Source organism: Bufo bufo, chromosome 10, assembly GCF_905171765.1.
Source record: "Bufo bufo chromosome 10, aBufBuf1.1, whole genome shotgun sequence".
NCBI lineage: Eukaryota > Metazoa > Chordata > Amphibia > Anura > Bufonidae > Bufo > Bufo bufo.
Genome location: NC_053398.1, coordinates 35182996 through 35198547, shown reverse-complemented (window position 1 = coordinate 35198547; position 15552 = coordinate 35182996). Strand labels below are relative to the sequence as shown.

The 15552-nt window shown below is 49.6% G+C and overlaps 1 protein-coding gene across 4 annotated transcripts in view; it reads right to left on the bottom strand.

Annotated features, from left to right (window-relative positions):
* Positions 1-1380: 1380 nt before the first annotated feature.
* TKFC (triokinase and FMN cyclase) overlaps positions 1381-15552 on the bottom strand; it is a 28447-nt gene continuing 14275 nt past the window's right edge. For all 4 annotated transcript variants that reach the window (XM_040410582.1, XM_040410583.1, XM_040410581.1 and 1 more), the window contains 13 exons: positions 9821-9899; positions 9333-9422; positions 9167-9201; positions 7972-8056; positions 6576-6665; positions 6388-6504; positions 6169-6285; positions 5149-5286; positions 4833-4939; positions 3801-3904; positions 2032-2065; positions 1866-1955; positions 1381-1780 (listed from right to left, as the gene is read on the bottom strand). In XM_040410582.1, the coding sequence (XP_040266516.1) occupies positions 1622-1780; positions 1866-1955; positions 2032-2065; positions 3801-3904; positions 4833-4939; positions 5149-5286; positions 6169-6285; positions 6388-6504; positions 6576-6665; positions 7972-8056; positions 9167-9201; positions 9333-9422; positions 9821-9899 (1245 nt within the window). In that variant the 3' untranslated portion in view covers positions 1381-1621. The remainder of the gene's footprint in view (positions 1781-1865; positions 1956-2031; positions 2066-3800; positions 3905-4832; positions 4940-5148; positions 5287-6168; positions 6286-6387; positions 6505-6575; positions 6666-7971; positions 8057-9166; positions 9202-9332; positions 9423-9820; positions 9900-15552) is intronic.

The following is a 15552-nucleotide window of genomic DNA, read 5'->3' as shown; positions in this document are numbered from 1 at the left end:
TGAGCAGCATTTTAATGCTGCTTTCAACTGATTTACTGTAAGGACAGTTCACTGCAACTTTTTCTATTGTTAGAGATTATGATCCTGAATACGGCTGATAAGATATTTAGCTGAATCTCTGTAGGAATGGAGTTCATGAGGAGACATGAAGTACAGAGAGGAGGTGGGGGTGTGGATAATAATGGCACTTGTTTGTGGTCTCCAGGGGCGGATTTGCCATAGACCCTACAGGGGGCCACTCAAGCTCTCCTAATGGCCGCAGGCCAGGTACATAATGATCTGATCCTTAACGGTCACGTTTGCCCTCCTGAACTGTATTGCCATCCTCATGACAGTGATACAGTTGAATACTGTGGAGAGGGCGGCATTATTTTGTGCTGCACTGGTGGTATTTAAATCTGCTGGGGCGGTACTTTGTGCTTCACTATGGTATTGCAGGCCCTGTCTACTTCTGTTGTCCCTGCCTACTTATATTGCCTCGTCTTCTATCAATGTATTTCTGCCTACAACATGGGGACACTTTTAGTTTTTTTTTTCCAGGGCCACTTAAGTTCCCAATCCGCCACTGGTGGTCTCCATTACTACAGCCCCATATTACCACAGTCTGTTCTGTCCGTACTTCATGTCTCCTCATGATCTCCATTCCCACAGAAATTCAGCTGAAGATCTTATCTGCTGTATGCAGGATCATAAGAGAGGAGGATGAGGCAGCTCTTTAGCTCAGTGTTGTGAAGTAACTTGTCCTCCTGTGTGATTAGGACAGGTTCTGCGTGTACTAATGGGACGGCGGCCATTTTATTTCTCCTAGTGATTGCTCCCTAGAGAAAACGAGCCATTATAACTAATGAAAGGTATTTGGGAATATACACTGCTCAAAAAAATAAAGGGAACACTTAAACAACACAATGTAACTCCAAGTCAATCACACTTCTGTGAAATCAAACTGTCCACTTAGGAAGCAACACCGAGTGACAATCAATTTCACATGCTGTTGTGCAAATGGGATAGACAACAGGTGGAAATTATAGGCAATTAGCAAGACACCCCTAATAAAGGAGTGGTTCTGCAGGTGGTAACCACAGACCACTTCTCAGTTCCTATGCTTCCTGGCTGATGTTTTGGTCACTTTTGAATGCTGGCGGTGCTTTCACTCTAGTGGTAGCATGAGACGGAGTCTACAACCCACACAAGTGGCTCAGGTAGTGCAGCTTATCCAGGATGGCACATCAATGCGAGCTGTGTATAGTATAGTGATAAAGTATAAGTGGGAAGCAATAGCATAGGACCGTCCCTTCTCCCCCAATATATCAGTGCACTGAAATAAGACCCCTATGCACTGAGCAGCATGACAATGAAGCAGAATGATAAGACACCTTTAGGAACAACTGTCACAAGTCTTTTTTTTATTTTAGGACTGTTTTGCTAGAAGAAAGGAAATTTGCAGAGGAAAAGCCATGGTTATTGGGTATGAAAACGCAAAGCTGGTTCAGCGAGATCTGGATACTGGTAGCAAATAATTTCTGGCAGAATAAGCTAAGAGATTGTAGACTGTGATTTGTGCATCACAAGGGGAATACTTCAGCTTAAAAACCTCTAAGGGGAAAGATATCAGTATAACACTCTAAGAACCGTCGTTCAAACCGTCCCATATTGCTTGCAGGATAGCCGCAGCAGCTTTGGCCCCTGGATCCGGACGACTGAGCGTGGAGGACCCTATGTAACTGGCCCGGCCAGCTCCAGCTGTCATGTGCTTGGTCTCTTCTGCAGCATCGGAGGCGCTCTGCAAGAAAAGACACAGAATCAGATGACCAGGCGATGTACTCCGTCCTCACAAACGTATATACCGGTACTTGGTGAAAGCTTACCTTTGCAGCGCGGCCAAGAATCTCCATTGCGTTGCAGTTCGGGGTGTGTAGAGATTGCAGCACGACGTTGGCAGCAGACAGGGAGTCCAGCTAGACACAAATGGCAGGTAAGTGGCAGACGATGACTCAAGGGACAGAGATCAATAATAACATGAATGGTACTTACCATTGTCCTGTCCCCAGGCTCTGCTCCGCCATATCTAAGGAGACAAAATATGCTAAGATTAAAGGCTGTGGACAACTCTCAGGGCATTTTTTATTGCATTTTTACTCATTTTAGCTAAAATATATATATATTTTTTTTAATTGGTCTTTATTAAAACGTTTTCAACAGTTTTTGTTCTGCAGCCTTCACTTTCAATACATCTGCTTTACAGTGAATACGTCAGGGAGCTGCTCTGATCTCCTGACAGCTCATAAACATTCATGTAAGCCATATTCATACCAGTTTAAAGGGGTTGTCCTGCCACATATATTGATGACCTATTGTCAAGATAGGTCATCAATATCTGATCGGCGGAGGTCTGAAACCTGGGACTCCTGCCAATCAGAGGAGGCAGCCCTCCATGCAAGCACTGCTTCCTCTTCATTACACTGCATGTCGTCTCGGAAGTGCACTTTAATACAAGTATCCGCTCCATTCACTTGAACGGAACCAGTACTTGCCGCCGCTCCACAGGTGACGACTCATAGTGTAATAACCAGAAAGCGGCGCTCCTCTTCAAACAGCTGATCGGAGATATTGATGACCTGTCCTGATGATAGCTCATCGATATATATGGCAGGACAAACCCTTTAATAAGAATTTAGCTCGCTGATGGATACACTATAAAGCAGAAAGAAATGATGACACTGAAAGTGAAGGCTGTAAAACAAACTCTTGAAAGACCAATTGAAAAATATATATTTTTAGTCCAAAATGAGTAAAATGCAACGATAACAAAAGTCAATTTAAGGAATTCAGAGCCTTTAAAAGGGCTTCTGTCATCAGAAACATCAGGTACTGTTTTTTTTTTTTTTTTTCAATTTCACCCCACAAATAATTTTTTCCTCATTTTCCAAAAGAAGATACGGTAAATTAAATTGGTGCCATTAAAAATTACTATTATTTTTTTGCGAAGCTGTGGAATAGAAGTATGGATGCAGACAGCACACGGAGTGCTGTCTGCATCTTTTGTGGCCCCATTTAAATGAATAGGTCCGCATCCGTTCAGCAAAACTGAGGGACAGATGCGGACCCATATATACGGTTGTGTGAATGTACCCTAAAGGGGGTTTTCAGGATGTATATATCGATGGCCTATCCTCAGGATAGGTTATCGATATCAAATCAGTGGGGTCTGACTCCTGGGAGCCACGCTGATCACCTGTATGACAAGACCACGGTGCTCTGTGAGTGCTTAGGTCTCTTCCTAGGCCATGTGACATCACCGTACATCAGTCACACGGCCTAGGCGCAGGTCAGTCCCATTTAAATGAATGGGCCTGGGCTGCAATACCAAGCACAGCCACTATACAATGGACGGTGCTGTGCTTGTTAAGTTGTAAGGAGGCCGTGGCGCTGACCAGAGCTCCGGTTAGGGCAGCAGCTTCCTCAGACAGCTGATTGGCAGGGTTGTCGGACCCCTGCTGATCTCATATTGATGACCTGCCCTGAGGATAGGTCATCAATATGCAAATCCCTGAGAACCCCTTTAACCACATGTTTTTTTGGCGTTCTACCATACGTGCTGGCTCTGCACGGGTACTCACTTTTGTGAGTCATTTATTTTTGGTGTTTATCACATGTTGCCAAAAGTAACAGTCTCAGGGAAACACTGAAGAACTTTAATTCCTATGGCGCTGGGTGTGTTATTAGTGGATCAGTCTCATAATTATAGGAAGTGGATCGCAATATCAGCCTCAAAAATGAGGATATCCTTTATTTCTCTTTACCTCTTCATTGCCTGTATCCCAGCCTCCATTGCTGTTGCCCACGCCTGGGGTCCAGACTTATTTTGCAGGGGTTGAGCGGCAGCCATTAAGAAAAGACTATACAACTAAAGTGAACAGTAAAACAGAGTGACGTAAGAAAAGGTAAAAAAAAACAAAAAAACATGCGTTTGAAAATCTGATCATATCCCAAGTAAAATCTCGGGACTTTTGCAAACATTCACATGCACCCCAGTTGTTATGTGATCCAGCCGCGCCATCACTGAGCTGCAGACTGGGGCTCATTAATGATAGATCCAAGCCATCATCAAGGATTGTGGTTCACATCCATCCAAAGTTAAATGCCATAAATGTCCGACCGCTGCGGGTCCCATCTCGAGAACTGGGGTCCTGACTGCTTTCTCAGCTATTTTGGAACTCCCATAGAAATGCATGCATGCCCGGCCACCTCTCCATTCACTGCAGCAGTGAGACGGGGACCTGCACTTTGGGACATTTATGGCGAATCCATGAATGTGAATGGCCAGATGGGACTAACCCCTAAAGAGGTATTCTGGTTACAAAAAGGCATCCCCTAGGCACAGGATAGGGGATAACTATTAGATTGGTGACGGACCAACCGCTGGGACCCCCACCGATCACAAGAATGGGGGCCCCAAACTCTGTGGTGCTCCCCCTGGGCAGAGCAGCTGATTGGAATGCGCACCACTGCGTTATTCATTTCTGTGGGAGCACTGAGATATCAGATCGCTGTACTATCTCCGGCGTTCCCATAGCGAATTCTGACCAGCCGTTCCATCCATTTCAGGGGGAACGCCTCGGCGTCTGGGGCTCCCGTTCTCATGATTGGTGGGGATCCCAGGGGTGGGACCCCTACTAATCTAATAGTTACCCCCTATTCTGTGGGTAGGGGATAACGTTTTGTAACCGGAATTACCCCCAAAGCTTATAGTAAGCACCACAGTATATGACTTTTCATTTAGACTTGGAGGCACACTAAAACAGTTGCATATTAATGTTATGATATTCTCTCACCGCTCCTGAAGTCCCCCCCATCTTCTCCAGCAGTACATGTGACAGTGCGGCAAGAAACCGCGATGGGTGAGAGGGGAGCTGCCCACTGCTTATCCAGTCCTTGATGGCTGCAGAAATTCAAAACTTAGAACTGATGTACAGCAGGCATCACAATGCTGTAAGACAGGGATGCTCAACCTACGGCCCTTCAGCTGTTGTGAAACTACAACTCCCACCATGTCCTGCTGTAGGCTGTCTGGGCATGCTGGGAATTGTAGTTTTGCAACAGCTGGAGGGCTGCAGGTTGGGCATCCCTGCAGTGTAAGACATAACTCACCATGGGCTGCCCTTGCATGCGTGCTCCCACAATCACCGTCCCCAGCTGCCCGGTCCAAGTCATTTAGCTCCTCCTCCAGGGATAGGAGCGAGTTGCACACGTACCCGAGTACACGGCTGTAGACCTGCACGCTCTTGACTAACACAAGGATGAGTCTATGTTACAACACACTAACTTCACCAATAAAAATGCTTGTAATCAAACATGAGTAAAGAGGTAAGTGGTGTGTAGAGATATCATCAGCCATCCTATGTCCACAGAACAGCATCGGTAGGTTGCTCTGCCGTCACCACCAGAGGAGCCTCTACAGTTTTGCATACTGCCTGCCTACGTGCCAACTAAAATTGTCCAAGATTAGCAAAATGTGTTGCACAGGCAGGGGGGTCGTATAAAATAACAAAAATAATCATTACTCACTTGTTAAATTGCCCGCTGCTCCAGCGTTCTGGTCTTCCTCGCGAGTACAGTGCTGCTGTCAAGTCGGCCACACAAGAGTGCTACAGCTAATCACTAGCCTCAGAGATACTCTGCTTAGGCCAGTGACTGGCTGCTGCGGTCACGCAATATTGACATGGCATTAGTGCTGCAGCCCTGGAAATGAAGGAAACTGCAAGCACCCACACCTTTGTCCTGTAGCGCCCACAGCTGGTGACATGTACTGTTACATTGTGCCCATTCAAAATAAATTGGTGGTCGCGTAGTTGCAGCAGCTGTACATAGTGGAAACGACCAGAACATATATACAGTGTGCCCTAATACAGGATATGGAGAGGTGTAGTATCATTGGGATTGTGCCTTTAAATGGTCTATATAGGTGCTACTAGTACATGATGGAGATGTTAAGTGAGACTGTTGGGCAAGGATAATCAAATACAGAGGATTTCTCTACAGCATGGAAACAATAAATGTCCTGCGCAGAACTGTGATTAGTCCGTTTAGTCTGCATGCGGCTCACAGACAATCGCAATGTGAGATCTACGAATAAAGAATACACCGGTGATGCATGTTCACCGGACATACCGTCAGGGTGAGCCTCCTTCGGCTGTGGGCTTTCAGGAGCACATGGGAAAGTGCGGGTCCGACCCGTCACGGGAACGTGCGATACACGAGGCCAAGCAGGAGCTGATGTGTCCTTATCTGTGACAGCACAAACATATAAAATGCACAAGTACTTGACCTCCAGAGTGAAGAAGTCAGTAAAACAAAATAGTAAAATAAAAATAAAAAATATAAAATTACCAAAGAGCTGCAGAATTTCTGGTGATGTCTTCATTAGGGTGAGGGAGACGCCACTCATCTCTAGAGCCGTCATGAAGGATCCAGTCATTGCACGCTCTATGCGTAGCCCACGACCCTCTACAACACGACAGGATAGTGTGAGGTGGAGGACGGACTACAGGAATGGGCAAATGTATGCTTCTACTAACCTAGAAAACGCACAGCCGAGCCGGCCACTATTTGTAGCTCCAGACAGGATAAACCTCCCAGGTTATTCACAATTAATATAATGGGGTCACCTGAAGAAACAACACAGTTGTGAGAAAAGAAATCCGTAGAGATGACTAAAACTGGGAACACACAGAGGAGAACGATCACAAAGTAGAATCGCCAACATATGCCTCGAATTACTAATTGTGCGGTCTGACTGATGGGATCCCTCCAACGGCTAAAATCATGGGATTTTGCATAGTTTTTACTACTTCAGATCCCTGTATAGTGCCTGGCGTAAAGACTACACCCTCCAGAACAGAACAGTCACTAAAGGGCCCTTTACACTGCCTGATGTTCGGGCACATTATAGTTAAAGAGCATTCGTACGAACGCTCATTAGGGAAAATCTGCTGGTGTAAAGGTGCACTCGTTCATCAGACGTTAGGATCGTTCATAGGGACACTTAAATCATCAACAGCCCTCTTCTGCTGGCAAACAATGACCCTGTATGAGGACGAGCGATAGCATTAGTGATCGCTCCTCCCCAATCCGTGGAGGAGACAGCTGCATGCAATAGCAGAAGTCACCTCCACTGACAAGCGGGAGCTTTCCAGCAAGGAACGATTCCTATGAATCGTTTGCTGCATCGGGCCATGTAAAGGGGACTTAAGGAGGACCTTTCACCACTCCTGACATGCCTGTTTTAATAGCTACTTGCATTCCCCATGTAATAACAATTCTGGAGCATCTATTCTTATGGCTCTATGTTGTGCCGTTCCTTTATTATTTCTACTAGAAGTTATGAATGAATCGCTAGCAGTCTGCAGTAAGGGTACAGAGGGGAGGTAACCAGTTGGAGGTGTGTACCTGCACAGTCTGACAATGGCAGCACTGATTGGATAGAGGGAGTCTGTGCAGGTACACCCCCCGAACTGGTTACCTCCCCTCTGTACCCTTACTGAAGGCTAATAGCAATTCATTCATAACTTCTAAATAATAAAGGAATGGCACAACATAGAGCCATAAGAACAGATGCTCCAGAATAGTTATCACATGGGGAATGCATGAAGCTGTTAAAACAGGCATCTCAGGAGCGGGGACGGGTCCTCTTTATGGTTTCAGCTCAGAATCCTGCAGAAAGGTGAATGCAGCACAACACGATAATACAGAGAGGAATACTGGCTGCAACTCAGGATCAATGCAAGATTTTCTACCTTTTGCTGCTGCACTATCCAAATCATGTAAAAGTTATTTTAGATGTAGAACCTTCTCATTGTAGATTTCCTTGTATTAAAACAATTTTTGTATGTTTTTTTAGTGAGTAATTGGTAGGAGTTCAACTTCCTAGAAAACCTGATGAGGGGGGCCTGCAGATATATTGGCTGTGCTCACCCGAATGTATGTCCACCCTTGACTTGCTGGCTGGATCGGTCATATGATCAATCATGAGCTTCACAACCTCATCACAAGACATCATCTGTTGCGGGAAAAAGTCAGAGGATAATGTAGCTAAATACTACCAAAAATGAAGACATCATATCACTTTGGAAACCAGAGACGGAGAAGTGGTAACCCGTGGTGCGGTTGATGTGAGACGGAGAAGTGGTAACCCGTGGTGCGGAGAAGTGGTAAACGTAAGGTGCGGCTGATGGCAATTCCTCCCATACACAGCCGAGCCCAGTGTGCATGAGTTATCGTTAGGGAGGGGGAACAAGTCACTGCCAGAAACCTGTGGTGGTGGTTTATCTCCAGTGAGAATCCAACATGCCCATCCCCCCTCTCCCCAGGAGCATCAGGATGTCACCTGGGTAGGAACAAGAAAGGCCATAAAGGAAGGGAGGAAAGGCCGCAGTGGAGTGAGAGCACCTGGACTCCTGGCAAAACTCAGATTCTGAGTCTAGCATTGAATTATGGTTTAAAAGGGGTCTGCCAGCAGTTTTGATCATTCAAAACTGTTGACACGCTAGTTATGGGACAGAGAGAGCAGGACAAACATACTCTTTGTGGCATTTTATTATCAGGAGTAGTGTGAATATTAACTTTTATTCTGCGAGGTTCTGCTCCTGCAAGTGTCCAGGAGGCAGTGCTTCATTGTAATGTGCTGTCTGCACTGAGCAACTTCACCTCCCCTCCTCTGGGTGTGACAACTGTAGCATCCAACCAGGAGACCACTACAGATGTCACTCCGAGCAGAGGAGCTGTGAAGCCGTTCAGTGCAGAGAGCACTTCACAGTCAACAGTCCTATCTTTGTCAGTAAAACGGACAAGAATAGGACATGTTCTATTTTTTTGGAGGGTCGCGAAACAGACATACAGATGCGGACAGCACACCGGTGTGCTGTCCGCATATTTTGTGGCCTCATTGAAGTGAATGGGTCCGCATCTGATCCGCCAAAAATGCAGATCGGATGCGGACCAAAACCCTGGTCGTGTGCACGAGTCCTTATCCTGAACAACCCCGTCTAGGGGACCATTTTGATAATTTCTACTCGGCCTTTTCTATGTACATTGCCGCCTGGATAGATTAGCATAGCCAGAGTTGTCACCTTCATCCTCACCGAAACAACATGACAGTTAAAAAGATTACCTTGTATCTCTGTACCCCAGCTTCTCCATGTATACCTGAGCAAAAAAAATCATTAAAAATAAACTTTTTAAAGAGTTCAGGGTGGAATAGTGAAAAGTAAACACTAAGATGCCCCTATAAACAGCACATATAGACATTTACAGCACTGCGCTCAGTGTCTTCTTACCTAGTCCCAGTTCTATCTCATCAGAGCCAAGTTTAAAAGTTGGTCCAGAGCCTGGCACGCTGCACGGAGAGAGACTGACTCCCAGTGTACCTACAGAAGACAAGGGAGGAGACTGGACATCAGAAGTATCAACCCCACAAAAACGTATGACTTTGGGGCTACTATGCTTATTTTGCATGTTGTCGGGTTGATGAAACATAGTGACCTCTGTTATATTAGCGCACAGAAGGACTAGAGCTTCTGCCCATGCGTTATGCAATAAAAGATGGACGCTGTCCCTCCAGCCGGCGGGTAACCATTTAGGAAAGAGCAAAGGGTGGAACGGCAGAAGGTCTCCCTGTCACACCTGCTAAACCACCTAGTGGTACACAGATGGCAGAGCTTGTGTAGAAGGTCAGGGAGAGGATACGCACTGACATGAAGTCTCAATCAACTGCCTAATATTTGCAATAACCTGGTAAGAAAAAAAATGCAACTTTTATTCCTACCAATTCCCGCAGCAGAGTTTTTCACGAATGAAGCGATTTCTTGCAAACTTTTTCCTTCCTCTGCTAGAGCTCCTGCGATCTACAATGAGTAAAATAAGAAGAATGTAACTATAAAAATAAATAGAACACTACTAATTAAGGAACACTAGAGGGACAGTTTTTTTTGTTTTTTTACTAAAATGATACTTTCTAACATTCTCCTGACTTAAATGTTGTTGTCGTTCCCCTGAATCAACAAAGTAGGATTTTAGGTTGGGTTGTGTCACAAAGCATATTCTACATTTTTCAAACCAGCGCCTGGATCTGAATACTTTTGTAATTGCATGTCATTAAAAATGTCGTATAGCCACTGAGCTATTCAATAAAATGTATCTGTACAGCGCCACCTGCTGTTTGCTCTTTTCCTTATTCTTTTATCCGTCTCACTGAGCTGGTCGAACGCGCTCAGTTTAAATCTTCAGCTACCAGAAGCTGTGGCAGTTACAGGGAGAGAGCTGCAGCAGAAAGAATACGCCCTCTGTGTCGCTCCGGATCCCTGCACGGCCGCCGCTGCATCGCCCCGTTGCACGGGTCGAATTTAGAGGAACAGATAGTAAACCTGTTGATAACTCTAATTATTGCTCTTATTTTTTCAAGAATGAATACGAAGGGCTCATTCACACGACACGAAAAATCTATGGGACTATCCACTTGACTGTTTTTTAATGGCTAGTGAATAGTGTCAAGAAATAAGAAATGTCCTATTTTTGGCCGCTTTCATGGCCAGAATGACCCCATTGATATCAATGGGCCCTTTTTAATGCCCGTTTAGACTGGATTGCACCTGTCTAACCCCCGTACTCTAAGTTTAAAAAAAAGGAGACTTTTGTATTACTTACCAGTAAAGTCTCTTTCTCGCTCTTCCTTGGGGGACACAGGAAACCATGGGTATAGCTCTGCTCCCTAGGAGGCGTGACACTAAGCGAAAGCTGTAAGCCCCTCCTCCATCAGCTATACCCTTCAGCCTGGAGAAGAGACTGCCAGTTGCGTGTCCAAGTAGTGAAAGATAACCACCAACCGGAAAAAGAACTGTCGAGCCCCAACGGGGGCAACCAAGCCGGAACCACAACTGTAACCCAATGAAGGGTGGGTGCTGTGTCCCCCAAGGAAGAGCGAGAAAGAGACTTTACTGGTAAGTAATACAAAAGTCTCCTTTTCTCGCCCATATTCCTTGGGGGACACAGGAAACCATGGGACGTTCCAGAGCAGTCCCAGAAGGGAGGGACCAGAACAAACTAGACCAACACCAGAGGCATCAATCAACTGCCGCCTGCAACACCAGACGGCCTAAAGCAGCGTCAGCCGACGCATGAGTATGCACCCTGTAGAACTTGGTGAAGGTGTGCAAGGAGGACCAAGTGGCCGCCTTGCAAATCTGCTCCGAAGAAGCCCGATTTCTCTGAGCCCAGGAAGCCCCGACCGCTCTAGTGGAGTGAGCGGTAACACCAAGGGGAGGAACCCTGCCCATGGCGAGATAAGCCTCAGTAACAGCCATCTTGACAAAACGGGCGATAGCAACTTTGGATGCCGCCATCCCTCTGCGCGACCCCTCCGGAACCACAAAGAGCGAGTCAGTATGCCTGAAAGAGCTGGTTACCTCCAGGTAAATCTTGAGCGCCCTGACAACGTCCAGGCGATGAAGCTTCCTCTCCCGCGGATGGGAAGGGGAAGGACACAAAGAGGGGAGAACGATGTCCTCGTTCAGATGAAAGGCGGAGACCACCTTAGGAAGGAAGGAAGGGACCGGACGAAGAACCACCTTGTCCTGGTGGAACACTAGGAAAGGTTCCAGACAGGAGAGTGCAGCCAATTCGGACACCCTCCGAAGAGAGGTGATGGCTACAAGGAAAATAACCTTGCAGGACAGAAGTCGCAAGGAAACCGTCCGCAGAGGCTCGAAAGGAGAAGCCTGGAGCGCTGAGAGAACCAGGTTCAGGTCCCAGGGCGGTACCGGAGGGCGATACGGGGGAACCGCGTGAGCCACGCCCTGAAGGAAGGTCTTGACAGGACCAAGGGGGGCCAGTGGGCGCTGAAACAAAATGGACAGCGCAGATACCTGACCCTTCAAAGAACTAAGGCCTAGACCTTGGGCCAGTCCGCTCTGCAGGAAGGACAAAACGGTGGGGAGAGAAAAGCGGAGCGGAGGAATCCCCAGATCGGCACAGAACCCCAAAAAAGTCCTCCAGGTCCTATAATAGATCCTAGAAGAGGACGGCTTACGGGCGCGGATCATGGTGCGGACGACGTCCGCAGAAAAACCCCTACGTGTCAGGACGGTGGTCTCAACAACCACGCCGTCAAACGTAGGGACCCTAAACGCGGGTGGAAGATCGGTCCCTGAGAGAGAAGATCTTCCCTGGCGGGCGGCGGGCAGCGGCCAGGGCGCGTCTGCCAGGAGCAGCATGAGGTCGGCATACCAAGACCGGCGGGGCCAGTCCGGAGCGACCAGAATCACCGAGACGCCTTCCGCCGCGATCTTCCGAAGGACCTTGGGCAGGAGAGGGATGGGAGGGAATATGTATGGGCGCGCGAAGCCTCGCCAAGGAAGAACGAGGGCGTCGGCTCCGCAAGCTCCCGGATCCCTGGCCCTGGACAGATAGGCGGGGACCTTGTGATTGAATTTTGAGGCCATGAGGTCCACGTCCGGTATGCCCCAACGAAGGCAAATGGCCTCGTATACCTCCGGGTGAAGAGACCACTCGCCGGGGTCGACGGTGGTGCGACTGAGGAAGTCCGCCGCCCAATTGTCCACCCCTGGAATAAAAATTGCAGATAGGGCCGGGACGTGGGCTTCCGCCCAACGGAGAATGCTGGTGACCTCCCGCATCGCTGCAGCGCTGCGAGTGCCCCCCTGGTGGTTTATGTACGCCACGGCCGTGGCGTTGTCTGATTGTACACGAACTGGATGACCCTTCAGCAGATGAGTCCAGTGTCGTAGAGACAGAAGGGCCGCTCTCAGTTCCAGGACATTGATCGAGAGTTTGGACTCCGATGGAGACCAAATGCCCTAGACGGATCGGGGAGGAAACACGCCTCCCCAGCCCGAGAGACTGGCATCGGTTGTAACCACCAACCAGTTGAGTGGCAGAAAAGACCTGCCCAGAAGAGGGGACTGTAACCACCAGCGGAGAGATGACCGCACCGGAGGCGAAAGATGGAAGGGGTGATCCAGAGACTGCGGCGATTTGTCCCAGGAGGAGAGGATCGCCCGTTGGAGAGGGCGGGAGTGAAACTGCGCAAATGGGATCGCCTCGAAGCAGGCAACCATCTGCCCCAATACCCGCATGCAGAAGCGGAAGGACGGTCGACGGTGGAGAAGGAGACCCCGAACCGCCCCACGGAGGATCAGACGTTTTTCCGAGGGAAGACGTACCTCCGCCGCTCCCGTGTCTAAAAGCATTCCCAGGAAGACGAGTTGTCTGGAGGGGGGAAGGGAGGACTTGGGGAAGTTGATGACCCAACCGAACCTCGCCAGAGTCTCTAGAGTGAGATCCACGCTGGCAACCGCTTGAGAAAGGGACGGAGCCTTGATGAGGATATCGTCCAAGTACGGTAGCAGAAAAACACCCCTGGAACGGAGTAAGGCTAAAACCGGGGCCAGGACCTTGGTGAACACCCGGGGGGCTGTTGCCAGCCCAAAGGGAAGGGCGACAAATTGGAAGTGGAGGTCCCCCACGGCGAATCGAAGGAAGCGATGGTGACACTGGGCTACCGGAACATGGAGGTAGGCATCCTGTATATCGATGGAAGACATAAAATCTCCCTGCTCCAGGGAAGCCACCGCGGAGCGGAGGGACTCCATCCGAAACCGTCGAAGGAGGAGAAAACGGTTGAGCTTTTTGAGGTCCAAAATGGGCCGCACCGAACCTCCCTTCTTGGGAACTACAAAGAGGTTCGAGTAGAACCCTTGGAATCTTTCCTCTAGAGGAACGGGGGTAATCACCCCCCTGTCCAGTAAGGCTTGAACGGCCGCGGAGAACGCAGCCGCGCCTTTCGGGTCTCGCGTGGGGCGGGAGCGAAAGAACCGATCCGGAGGGAAGGATGCAAATTCGATTTTGTATCCGGAGGACACAATTTCGAGGGCCCAGGCGTCGGAGACGTGAGCCATCCAGACGTCCTTGAAAAGGAGGAGCCGGCCCCCCACCCGGGTGGGTGGGGGCGCGCCTTCAGGCAGAGGACTGTTTTGCTGCGGGTGTGCGGGCAGCCTGCGGCTTGCGCCAGGAGGGCTGCGCCCGAAAAAACGGCTTCCTACGCTTGTCCTGGGGAGGAGCCGAAGCGGCAGCTGTGGTGGGAGCCCCAGAGGCCCTGCGGGAGGACCGAAAACGAGACGCACCAGGGCGTCCGCGGGGGGCGCCCCTGGCTTGGGGTTGAGGAAGATGGGTGCTTTTACCACCCGTGGCCTCTGAAATAAGTTCGTCTAAGCGGACCCCGAAAAGGCGGGAACCCGCAAACGGTAGCCCCGCCAAGGAACGTTTGGAGGCAGCGTCCGCTTTCCAGACCTTCAGCCAGAGCTCCCTCCTGACGGCAACTGCCAGGGCGGAGGAGCGTGCAATAAGGGCTCCCGCATCAAGGGAGGCCTCACAGACAAAATTCCCGGCCCGAATAATAAGCTGGGCCAAGGAACGTAGGTCCTGGATGGGGATGTCTGAGTCCAACTCCTGTTCCAGCTGCGCACCCCAAGCAGAGATTGCTTTCCCTGCCCAAGCAGAGGCAAAAACCGGTCTGAGGGCAGAACCGGAGGCAGCAAAAATGCCCTTGGACAGGGTCTCCATGCGACGGTCCTCCGCTGACTGAAGAGAGGACCCGTCGGGAACAGGGATGGCCGTGTTCTTTGACAGCCGGGCCACAGGGGGGTCCACCTTGGGTGGGGAAGACCAGGTGGCCACGACATCGGCTGGAAAAGGATAGCAAATGTCCAGCTTCTTTGGGTTGACAAAACGGGCGTCCGGGCGAGCCCAAGCCTTAGACACCACGGAGGAGAAATCAGAGTGGATTGGAAAGACTTTTGAGGCCTGCCTGGGTCTGATAAAGGAGACGCTAGCTGCGTCCGAGCTAGGGGGGTCATCCTGCACCTTAAAGGTGTCACGAATATCAGAGATGAGTTGACCCATCGCTGAGGCTAGCTTGGACGGCAGGGCCGAGTCCATTTCCAAATCTGAAGCCGCCAATTCACCTTCAGAGAGCGAATCCTTTGGAGAGGAGAGGCCCGTCTGGGTGCGCACGCGTGGCGGAGAGAGCGAGGCCTCAGAGGAGGAGGCTCGCTCTACTCTAATACGCTTCTGAGAGTGCCTAGCTCGGGAGGGGTCACTAGGAGAGGGTGAACCCGCTGCAGCGGCAGAAGCAGTGGACCCGGAGGGCGCGACAGTCAGAGTGGCGTCCTGCGGGGTAGGTGGCCTGTCTATTAGGCGGCCCACGACATGAGTGAGGCTTTCCACGGCCTGGGACAGGGATCTAGCCCAGTCAGGCGGGTCAGAGGAAGCAGGGAGCGACACAGCGGGCGACTGAGGCTGCGGTGGAGCTCGGCATGCAGTACAGTGCGGATCAGACTGCCCCCGGGGAAAGGGTTCCCTACAAGCAGTACAGGCATGGTACCATGGCTTGGCGGCTGCAGAAGGGTCTGACATGGTGGAAAGATGTTGCACTTAAAGTGAGAACCAAGCAACAGTACTGTGGCACGGAGGGGGTTAAACAGT